The sequence below is a fragment of the Panthera tigris genome, chromosome B3 (assembly GCF_018350195.1).
Source record: "Panthera tigris isolate Pti1 chromosome B3, P.tigris_Pti1_mat1.1, whole genome shotgun sequence".
Taxonomy (NCBI): domain Eukaryota; kingdom Metazoa; phylum Chordata; class Mammalia; order Carnivora; family Felidae; genus Panthera; species Panthera tigris.
In genome coordinates, this window is record NC_056665.1 from 145,233,498 (window position 1) to 145,244,931 (window position 11,434).

At 67.9% G+C, this 11,434-nt stretch overlaps 1 protein-coding gene across 6 annotated transcripts; it reads left to right on the forward strand.

Annotated features, from left to right (window-relative positions):
* The first annotated feature begins 455 nt into the window (after nucleotides 1–455).
* On the forward strand, nucleotides 456–9,172 carry CB3H14orf180 (chromosome B3 C14orf180 homolog). Of its 6 annotated transcripts, none has more exons than XM_042987807.1 (5): nucleotides 456–572; nucleotides 4,535–4,661; nucleotides 5,979–6,108; nucleotides 7,597–7,632; nucleotides 7,984–8,267. In XM_042987807.1, exons 2-5 carry the CDS (start codon nucleotides 4,551–4,553, stop codon nucleotides 8,187–8,189), a joined length of 483 nt encoding a protein of 160 aa, XP_042843741.1. In that variant the 5' UTR covers nucleotides 456–572; nucleotides 4,535–4,550; the 3' UTR covers nucleotides 8,190–8,267. The 6 variants fall into 6 exon arrangements, with proteins under 6 accessions (XP_042843741.1, XP_042843740.1, XP_042843742.1 ...); XM_042987806.1 differs by having other exon boundaries at nucleotides 456–552; XM_042987808.1 differs by lacking the exon at nucleotides 456–572 and adding an exon at nucleotides 1,872–2,069.
* Nucleotides 9,173–11,434: the final 2,262 nt, after the last annotated feature.

Consider the following 11,434-nt stretch of genomic DNA (forward strand, 5'->3'; position numbering starts at 1 on the left):
GCAGGGTGGGCGCCCTCCGCCTCGGGGCCCCACTCTGGGGCAGGGTCAGGCAGGGGCCGGACTCTGTTCACCCCAACCTCCTGCAGCCCCCACGTCGCCCCACCCTCCTGCCGTCCCCACCCCCACTCCACCTCCGAGTCCAATCCACGTTCCCAAGGGCTGCCAGGCTGGAACCCACATGTGGGCCAGCAGGGCAGGGCCGGGGCACTGACCCCATATCTTGTCCGTAGGCCTGTGTTCAGGGCCTGGGACACCAGTCCCTCCTCTTCTGCCAGCGGCCTATCCGCAGGGTCACTGCTATTTCTGCCAAAGGGGAGAGGTAATTATAGCTCAGGCGGCCTGACGCAGGCCGGCCACAGACCGCCCCGCAGCGGACCAGCAGCGGCACCAGGCCAGAGCGGCAAGAGGCTGGAGGGACCGTGTCTCTCTGGGGGAAGGTGGCGGGTGGGGGGGGTGGGGGGGCGCTACGGCCAGGCCTGGGCCGGGACCACACTGACATCCTGTCACTGGAGACGCCACAGAGCCTGGCTTCACGGCCCCAGGGGGAGCCAGGTGAGATCCCAGCTCAGGGGGTGAGTAGAGGCTCACTTCCCATTTGGGAACGAAGCTGCTAGAGAAGATTCCCAGCCAGAGAAGCAGGAGAGAACCTGCCATGGGCAGGTGGGCAGGCGGGCAGGCGGGGAGGTGGACCAGCCCCCTCCGAACCCCAAGTCTTGTCTGAAAAGTGCGGGTGGTGGGTGCTCTCACTCCCTGGCGCTCTGAGCCCCCTCCTCCGTGGCCTGGCCTGACCCGAGGACCCCGGCCAGCCCTCCCTCTACACTCCTGCTTGAGGCGCAGCCGTCTGTGGGTCAAGCGGGGGACTTGGCCAGTTCCCACCACAAAGTTGGGGCACGGGTCTCTATGAATCTCCCCTGGTGATGAGCCAAGCACGGTCCTTTCAGAAGCCACCCGTGGCCAGAAATCTTGTCATTTTGCAGGGGCAGCAGGCTCAGGCATAGACGCCTGCCCCAAAGGCCCCCAAGGGTGCTGCTGAGGGTAGGTCGACGTGGGCACAGCCAAGCTGAGCAGGGAATGGTCTCTTACTCGGGTCATCGAGCCCCAGCCCCAGCATTCGGGACCCTCAGGGAACCGGCCCTTTTCTGAGCTGATCTGATCAGAGGAAGTCCCCATCCTGGCCCACTGTGCACGTGGGTCACCCCTCCAGTTCAGAACATGCTGCTCACTGGGCACCTACTCTGTGCAGGCATGTTATCTCCACCTTTACAACATGCTGGATGGCTTGCAAACGCCCACCATTGTACGGGGGCCTGGAACTCGGGCTGGGTGACCCCCTGGGTCTCACTGTGGCCAGGGCTGGGGTCCACCTGCTCCCATGTGCCTGGGGCTCTCCAGGCCAAGGTCGGCCATTCCAGAGCACCCCACTGCACCCGGCAGGCACCCGGCCATCACCCTGAGCTGCTGTTGCCCCACGTCCTAATGTGCAGAGACTTGGGGGAGGGTCTTGGGGACTGTCAGGACAGCTCCCGCTCCCCATGCCCCCGACCCCAGGCAGGAGAGCCCAGTGAGCGAGAGGCCGGCCCCGGGGGCGTCCCCAGGGGTTCTCCCCTTGCTCACATCAGAAGTGTGTGTTATCTGGGGATCTGCCAGCCTGTTCCGCGCTGTGAGTGCTGGGCTGGGGGCGGCCAGCCGGGCCCGGGAGCCCCCGCCCTCCCGCGGGGAGGCTGGCCTCAGGGTGTCTGTGGCCTCCTGTCCGCTTCTCCGGCCGGAAGAAGGTGCGGCTCGCATCTTGTGCGCTCGGCCCCCCGCCCCCGCCCCCGCCGTTCGGCCACGCCGCTCGGGGGAGGGGGAGGGCACACGGCACCCACGGCCACCGAGCCCCGCTGTGATGGCCTCTTCGGCGGCCAGACCGTCCAGAGGCCACTGCCCACTGCTGTAATGGAAACTTCTCAGCGGGCTCGTGAGCCGCGACAGCTCGGGTTCCCGCTCGGCTCCGGGCTCCGATCAGCCGCGGGTGGGGGGCCGGGCAGGTGGGCGAGCCACCCGGAGGTGCGGCGCCTGCAGGAGCCCAGGTGGGCATGTGTACGCGGTGTGGGCACGCACGGGGGTGTGGGTGTGTGGCGCGCACGTGTGGGGAGCCGTGCGTGTATGTGGTGTGCGCACGGGGGGGTGGGGGGGGGGCTCGTGGCTCCAGCCTCTGTGCGGTGACGTCCTGCCACAGTTCTCCCACCTGCACCAACCCCGGGGGCCCCTGGAGGAGGTGTCTGTCACCAGCCCCAGGTGAGCGGGGGGAGCCCAGGCCTCTCACTGGAGATGGGCCGGGGCGCGAGGAGACCCTCAGCTTGCCCAGGGCTACGGGACCCGGCCAGGTCCTCCGTGGCCTGAACCCCAGGGTCCAGCGGGTGGACAGGCACGGCGCGGGGTGGGAGGGGTGACAGGGAGCCGGCGTGGCTGCTGACCTGGCCTCCCGCCACAAGGTCAGAGCTGAGGAAGGCCCCTTCCCCACGCAGGACTGCACTACACGGGGGGGTCTCAGAGGGACCCCCGGCGAGGACGGAGACACCTGCAGGCAGTGGGTGGTCAGTGGGCGTGGGGAGGAGTGGGGCACAGAGTGGGGCGCACGGCCCGGCCCCGGGTTGTGGGGGGAGGGAGTGACAAGCCTACCGGGTGGTCACAGAGCAACGGCAGGTCAGGTGGCCCAGCCCGGGGGGCTCGGTGCCGTCGGAGGTGTTGGGCCAGGCTGGAACTGGCCCGGCCCGCCTCACACACGCCCGGAGGTCGGCGGGAGAGGCGAGCCGGGGCCGGGTGCAGAGGCTCAGCCCCTGTGGGCCAACCCCCACCCTCTGCGGGGACTTGATGCACAGCCTCGGCCAGACCTGCGCTCCTGCAAGGGAGGGCGGGAGGGCCTGAGGCTCCCCGCTCAGCACCCCGGGGCCCACCTGGCCTGGAGCAGGAGATCCGGGGACTCAGCAGGAGATCAGCGTCCTGCGGCCCACCTGTGCCCAGCCAGGCAGGCCCCCACCAGAGACAAGGCTCCAGCCACCGGCAGGCCCCGTCCCAACGGGGCTCTGAGACCTGGCAGGCCTCAGTTTCCCCACCCCCAGGGAGAAGCAAGTGTGGCCTCAAGAAGGTCAGAGGCTGTTGCCCGAGAAGGCCCGCCCTGACGGGGCGGGGGGAGGGGAGCGGCGGTGACACACTGCAGGCCCCAGGCCTGAGCTATTTTCCACCCTTTATCACCCATCTGTCACGAGCGGCCTCAGAGTGGAGAGCACTCGTGTTACACACTGTCGCTGCCAGAGGCCCGAGGGTGGGGGCCTGCTGGGCGGCCGGAGGAGGCCCGCGGTGGGGCAGGAGGGGGTACCAAGAGCAGTCTTCGCCTCCCCCTGTGCTACGGGGTAGGGAAACTGAGGCCCAGGGCAGTCACGCTGTTGAACAAGGTCACCGGGCCAAAGAAGGACAGAGCCCAGGACTCCAGCAAAGGCCCCCGCTTCCTCTCGGAGGAAATGACATTTAAGGGGGAGCCGGAGCCGGAACAAGACCGCCCGTGGGGCGAGGCCAGCGGGGCAGGGGCAGCGGGCAGCCGGAGGGCAGGGGGACCGCCCAGCGGCAGACGGCGGCCCAGGCAAAGGCACTTGGCCAGAGAAGGCCCAGCGCCCCCGAGAGCCGCAGGGAAAGGGCACATCCCCCAGAAAGTCCTCGCTGCCCTCGTGGGGGTGGGGCGGCCCCAGAGGCAGGGACCCCCACCCCCGGTGTCCGGGTGGCCAGGGAAGCCCCGCGTCCATTTCCCCATATGTGCAATGAGGGGTGGGCGGGCCCCCCGCTCCCAGTGCCCTCAAAGGACTAATGCTCGATGCCTGGCTTCACCTGCACGGGTGCCTGGCGGGGTCTGTGCCCGGAGAAGGGCTGGGGAAGGTCTCAAAAGTCAAGAGCCCTTCAAAGTCTGCAAAAGAAAACCCACGCGAGAAGGGCCACAGGTAGGGACGACAGGCGCTTAGCGATCACAGGCTCACAGGTGGGAGCGGGGAGGCTCCCACCTGACACCTGATAAGTAAACGAGTTAAACCTGGGACAGAGAGGGAGGGACAGAGAGGGAGGGGGACGGAGACAGAGTCTGTGCAGAACCGAGGGGCCGCCCCACCAGCCCGAACCCCTCAAGGAGGACGGGACCCTCCGGAGCAGCGCCCCCAGCCCCACGGAACCCCAACAGTGCCGGCCCTTCGCTCACCCCCAGAGTCTCCCCCACGAAAGGGGGAAGCAAGAGCTTTATTGCAACTTTACCCGAGGCCTCAGAACAGTGTGAGGACAAGAATAAAATGCAAACTTCCTGCCCACCCAGTATCGGAGGCTGGCTGTAAATTACGGACGGCAGCCTGTGGGACGTTAGGCAGCTGTGAAAGCTGACGATGAGGGACCCTGTGGCCACCGGGGAGGGTGCAGCCGCGTCTCCTCGTGGGCGGGGCTGACAGGAGAATCCCCTCCGGAATTCTACTCCTACCAGGGTCGCTTGTACAATAAGCAACGTCTTCGCTTGTCTTAGGACCATGCTCCGATAAATGAGGACTGCAGGGCAGACCTTGAGCCCCGACTCCCGGCCAGAGACGCGACATCAGACCAGAAAGAATGAAGAGGCCGCTCCGAGCTCGACGCAGCCAGGGGCAGGGAGGGTAAGGCAGGGTCCCGGACAAGCCCCCATCCCAGGCTCAGCCATCTGGGCTTCTGCTGGGGTGGGAAGGGGGAGCAGGGGCGGGAGGCTCGGTCCCTGCCCTTGCCCTGAGCTGTCCCCGGCCCCAGGGGAGGAATCACCGGGGTGGGGAGTTCTCCAAAGGTGTGGTCTGGCAGAGAGGGCTGGAGCCTCGCAGGGTGGGACACGGCAGAGGTGCACGGCCAGGGCGGAGGGCGGCGTGCAGTCTGCAAGGGCAGGGAGGGCGGGCCGGGAGGTCTGCACAGGGAGAGACAGCGGATGAGGCAGAGGAAGCAGGAGCCACGGAGGGCTCTGGAGCGAGGCAGCAGCAAGTCTGGATGCTTCCCTGGCAAGGTCCCCTCGCAGCCCAGGGAGGAGGGTGTACGAGTAGGGGAGGAGGGGGTGGAGAGAGGAGGGCCAGGGTGTCCTGTGAGGGTGCAGGTGCGGAAGCCCAGGCCAGGGCAAAGTGGGAACCAACTTCAGACCCGGGTCCTGACCTAATGTCGGTGCTCACCGCCAGGCCGGGCAGGCCGCAGGCACAGGCGTCCCAACCGACGAGAGGGGACAGCCACGAGCTGGGCCAAACCCCAGGACTAGGTGGGTCTCGTGTGCCCCCCAGAAGGCCGGCAGCAGGCTCTGTGCCGCCAGGGCCCTTCAGCCGGGAGCCACTGAGCAAGGGGCCTGCCTGGGCTCAGAACAGCCTGTTGTGGCCAGTTTACAGATGGAAACACTGAGGCTCAGAGCAGTCCGGTAACTCTACTTTCCAAACTCATTGTGGGTGGGAGGGTGGCCCCTGGGCGGGCCCCTGTGTCCAGGCTCCGTCCGTCCCCAGCCCCGGTCTCATGCTCAGATCCGTCACCCCGTCCACGGGGGAGTGACAGAGGCCCGCTGTGTGACCCACGCCAGGTACTGACCTCGAACAGGCCTGGGTCGGGGCAGGGGGACAGCGGCGGGCATGAGCGTGCTGGGACTCCGTGAGGTTTTGTGTGGGCGGCTCGGCCGTGAAGACAGGCCTCGGTGGATATTCAGTTACCGTCGTCCTCATCACGACCGACCCGTAAAAGTTGTTACAGACACCATCGGGACTGGTGACCAGGAGACACGGGCCTGTGCGGCCATGGACCGCAGCCGTGGCACCACTAAAGCCTCCGTCCTTTGGGCCGGCCCCGATGGCTTTGTTCCAGGCCCCACCGGTCACCCGGGGGGCTGGGGCTGGGGCTGGAGGTGGGGCGGTCCACAGGGGGCACCTCGTCTCCCGCGCCCCGGGGGCTCACGGCTCCCCTCTGCGTCCCCCCCCCAGGAGGGCTACAAGAGGTGTCCCCCCTCCATCCTGAGGCAGAGCCGGCCGGAGCGCCGCAGCCGCGGGGCCGAGCCACAGAAGACCGCCAGGCACGTGCGGTTCCGGGAGCCCCCGGAGGTGGCCGTCCACTGTAAGGGCAGAACGCGGCCAGCAGGCCCGGGGACAGGTGGGGCGGGGGGACACGTGTCCTGGGACCCGCAGAAGGCCCTCTGAAGGGACCCCGATGACCCCAACGAAACCCGGGCCCACGGGTCAGTCTGCACACAAAGTAACAGTCAACAGAACAGCAAGTGGCAGGAAAACAGTAAACCCACGGCTGCCCAGATCGCTACCGTCCTCTGGAGGGAAGGCCGGCGGGCGGGCGTCCCCAGCGGCCCACCCGCTCCTCCCTGCGGCGCCCCTCAGCTGCTCCCACCGCCGTCCGCCTCCCAGCCCCAGCCCCAGAGCCCCTCACCGCCGCCGCCCTCCCCGCCCCCGGCCCACCTCACGCCTGCTTCGGCCCTTCCCTCGGGACCGGCCCCTGTGTCCGCTGGCTGCACCGGGTGGCCACGGACTTAGAGGCTTCGAGCAAGCCACAGTGATTATCGCAGTGACCCCACGGGTCAGGGGCGTGGACCCGGTGTAGCCTGTGCTCTGCTCAGGCCTGGCTCTCCGGGCTGCCGTCCAGGTGTGGCCCGGGACTGCCTCTCATCTGAGGCCTGCGTCCGTCCCAAGCTCACTTGCCGTTTGCAGAAGTGGATTCCTTGCAGCTCTACAACTCAGCAGCTGCACCTCTGAGAGCAGCACCAGGCCCTCCCTCCGCTCCTGATTAGGTCGGGCCCACCCAAGATAGTCTCCCTTTGGAGGGGACTCCAAGTCAGCTGACCGGGGCCTGCATCTCAGCTGCAGAATCCTTTCCCCTTCACTTTATTCTCTTGGGTAGAAGCAAGTCACGGGCCCCAACCGGGGAGGGGACGACACAAAAACGGGGACAGTAGGGAGCTAGGAATCACGGGGGCGTCTTACATTCTGCCCACCACAGCCCCCCAGGCAAGACCTCACTTCCTGAGACCTGCCGAGCTGTGGATGAAACTCTCTGCCCGACACGTGTTAGGGTCTCCCTGGATGGCCCGTCACGAGCATCCCGGCCCGGCCCCATTCCTCTCCCGATGCCGGGGGCCTCTTGCAAGGCTCCTCCTGCCTGCTCTTCGCCCCCAGCCCCCTGGCCTCCGCGCTCACCCCCAGGAGCCTTCCAACAGCTCTCTATGGATGGGGCACCGGGGCCCCCCCAGGAGACTGCGCAGGATGGGAGTGAGGGTCCTCTACAGGCTCCCCCCCCCAGCCACCCGTGGGGTCACCACACCCCACACTGCACAGGCCATGAGAACAGCACCCAGCCTCTCGGGGTCCCCGAGCCCCGGCAGCTTGAACCTGGGGCAGCGAGGCTGGGACAGACCCTGGAGGGCCCTGCACTTTCCCCTTGTGAAACGGGGTGGCTGTGTCCGACCCGGCCCTTCTCGGGCTCCTTTGGGGGGTGGGCGTGGCACACGAGGCCCTGAGGGCGCGGGGCAGGCTGAGGTCGTGTGCGCCCCCAAGCCGGGGCCTGCCCGCCCAACCGCATCTCCATTCTCCTCCGCAGACATCGCCAGCAGGGAGTCCACTACGGCCACCAAGGGTGAGTCTGAGCCCTCCCCACACCCCCACACCCCGTGCCCAGGCCACGCTCGCCACACCCCCGGTGCCTCCAGCAGGTCCCCCCCCTCAGCCCCTGACACACACGGTTGGCAACAGCACCCCTCTGGGGTCCTGCCCCCTTACTCCTGTCCCAAGGGAGGGTGCCAGAGGCAGGGCCAACAGAGGCCCCAGGCAGGGGTGGGAGACGGACGGCGGGGTGGGGGGGGGGTGCTCCACACCCCATGGGGACCACGGGGGGCACCCGGGGACCCACCACCCTCCCTGCAGCCTCCCCGCCAGCCCCACAGGAGCAGGGAGCCCCAGGTTCACCCGGGGCCCCCTCCGCCCCCAGCGCTCGGCCGGCCCAGGTCCTGCGGCAGCTCCCTGCTCCTGCGGCTGTCCGTGTGTCTCCTGCTGGTGCTCGTGCTGGGTCTGTACTGCGGCCGGGCCGAGCGGGTGACACTGGCCCTCGAGGACCTCCGGGCCCGGCTCCTCGTGCTTGCCCTGCGCCTGAGGCACACGGCCGTCACCTGCTGGCACCGCCTGCTGCAGCTGTGACCGCGGCCAGAGGCTCGCCCCCACCCCCCACGGCCCCCCGTCGTGCAGGGCGGGAGCCCCCGCTGGGGTCTGGGGGCTCCCGGGGGGTGCGGGCCCGGAGCCCTGGCTCTGGAGCAGCAGGCAGCCCACCCATCCAGTCAGGGCCCTGCTTGTACGTGTTGGGGTCCACCGTGAGGCTCTACCAGAAAACCGATTCCTCTGCCTGCTTCGGGCCCCAGAGAGCCCTCACCCCAGTGGGAACTCTCCGTATCCTTGGGCCAGGCCGGGAGGCGGACGCGTGGGGCCCCTTGAAGACAGGGACACCGGCCCTGTGCCCGCGAGACCCCTCGGAGGTAAAATTGGACCTTGCTGCTTGGGGCTTGTGGGGCCTGGACCTCAAAACCCCGCGGAGGCACACGGGTCTGGCTGTTGGCGTGGGGCCCTCCCCACTGCGGCCGCGTGCGTGCAGGGCGGGGCCTGGCCTCTCCCCTTGGTGCTGGTGGTGGGGCCCCAGCCTCTGGGCCCAGGTCTGACCCCGAGGCCTCAGGGACCCTCTCGTGCCCCGGGGGAAACATGTGCCGCCCGCGACCTCCGCCGTCCACCCGGAGCGGCCGAGAGGCAGCCCGCTCTGCCCGGACCCCCACCGCCTCCGGAGCACGGCGCGTGCGCCCGGACCCCAGGTGGTGCCACACGCCAGCCACAGTGCCTCTGAGTCCCGTGACCCTGTGCAGACACCGTGCCATCGCTGGTGCTGCAAGGCCATGGGGACCCGTGTGGTCCGGACCCCCGCCTGGAGGGGGGCCTGGGAAAAGCGGGGAGGCCCGTGGTCAGACACCAGGAGGGACTGCCAGGAAGACGCCATCTCCCGCAGCAACCCGAAGACAAGCGTCCACGGGACGGCCGGTGCCGCGCCGCTCCTTCCCGGGGTGACGCTCGAAGTGCCTGTCCCCATTACCAAAGTGGGGACACACTGGTTTTCTATTAAAACGCACTGCCACCTCTTTTATTAGTCTGGGGGTTTTTACCCAAAGGAGCGAAACGGGGACCATTTGCTATGGAATTGGCTTCATCGGCTAAAGCAGAGGTGGGGGCAGTGGGGAAGCCTTTTCTGCCGGGCCTCAGGGGCTGGGGTGGTGGTTACAGGGTTCGGGATTCAGGGGGCCCGGGTGGAGAGGAGGGGCCGGTCTCCAGAAGCAGGAGCTGACAGGGGCCATGGTGGGGGGAGGACCCCAGCCCTCAGGGACCATCCGGGGTCACAGCTGGTTCTAGCACGACCAGGGTGGTTACCACCTCCCGCAGCAGCCCAGCCCTCCCCCCAGGACCCCACCTCGCCTCACCCCAGCCCCCGAAGAGGACGGGCAGATTACTACCCATATTCCAGATGGGGAAACTGAGGCTCAGAGAGGTAGATCACATGTCCAAGCCCGTGGGGCGGGCACAAGCCTCAGGCTCAGCCCCTCGAGCCCTGGTCCCGCCCTGGGGCAGTCCCGCCATGAGGCGTGAGGCAGTCCCCTCCTCACAGCCACTGCTCTCGGCCAAGAGCCCGTGACGGCAAAGACATCCCGGGTCCGGAGGGCCCACAGGCCGTAAGCACCTGCTTTGGGGAGACCACCGCTCAGGCTGTGCACACCCTGAGAGGTCCGAAATCCCGCGTCCAGCCGTGCGCCCCGGGAAGCCCCGGAGCCCGCGTGGACGCGAAGGTCCGAAACCGGAGAGGCCCGGCCCTCACCCCTGCAAGGTTCTGAAGCGACAGGAACAAACACAAGGCAGTTTTTACATCGTAGGAGCGGACGAAACACCGGAAGCCAGGACGCTGAAGGTGGATGGAGGTTGGGGCCGGGGGCGCAGAGGCTCCATTGTCCACAACAAGGCTCAGGACTTTGTGTTTATTTGGACGTTGAACAACAGACACACCAGGCTTAAGAATCATTACTTTCGGTTTTCGTCAGGAGTGGAGTTAAGACAAAGATGTCCGTTATCCACGCGCAGCTGGGAGAAGCAGAAGCGATCGGGGGGGGGCCCTTCCTGCCCAGCCCTGGGGGACCCAGCTGTCCCCTCCCTGGAAGCCCCCCGCCGGCCTGACACGGGTCTGTGCCAGCGACAACCCCACTCTACCAGTGACACCTGCAGGTAAGCGGGCGCGCGTCTCCCCTAGCCTGACCGAGGGGAGGCCCCAGACCGGGCCGGGCGCTCCAGGAGCGGCAGCTGCCAAGGGCGGGCCCAAACCTGCCGTGGACCCTGGGGCTCCAGGAGGCCACGTCCCGCCCCCGCTCCTCTGCCCCGGGGCCTGGCTGTTGCTGGGAGCAGAGCGGAGCGCTCAGGGGCTGGAGAGGGTCCCCTCAGCTCGTGCATGAGGGCGGAGCTGAGACCAGATGGGCTTGGGGGCCTCAGTTCTCCCAAAACAGCTCCCCCAGCAACCCAGCTGCTCTGTCTGACATTCTCGGCCGGGCCGAGCGCCTCTGAGATGCCAGGAGGTGACGGGAGGCCTCCCTTCCCTGGCCCAGGCTGCCTGCCCCACTCGGCACCTCGCCCCGGGCCCGCGTCCGGGGCCTCGGGAGATCCGTGCCCCCGTGTGGGAGACCAAACCAGCCCCTGGCAGCGCGAGGCATGGATGCGGGGAGCCAGGCGTCTCCTTCCCTGGAGGGTGGGGAGCAGCAGGAGGGTCAGCCCGGGAGACGAGAACGAGGTGCCCCACTCCTGCAGAGGAGCACTGCGTGCAGATGTGGAAGCCGGGGACCCCGCGAGGAGGGGGGTCCACAGCCCAGCAGCGCAGGTGGCTCATCACTGAGCTCTGGGGTCACGGGTCCCCCCGGGTCCTCCACCTGCCCCCGTGTGGACGGGGTCATGCCCTCTGGCGGCCTCAGTGCTCCAGGCTCCGCCCATCAGACGGGAAGGCAGCCCCTCCACCGGGGGGGGGGGGGGGGCCGGGGGCACAGGGGGCGTCCCGGTGGACGAAGGCCAGAGGAGCCGCTGTGTCCTCACCAGCCCTGCCTGACGTCTGCTCACACCTTGCGGCACGCACGCACTCACGCTCACGGTTGTGCACACACATTGCCATCCATGCTCACACACTCGTGTGTGCACATGCACGTGCTCACATTCCTGCGCACACTCACTCACACTTGTGAATGTGAGCTCACGTAGAGCTACACGCTCACACACTCACACCTTCCCGTGCACTTCCATGCGTGTGCACACGCTCGTGTCACACACGCACTAATATCACACAGACACATCCACACGCTCACATGCACTCACACGCTCAC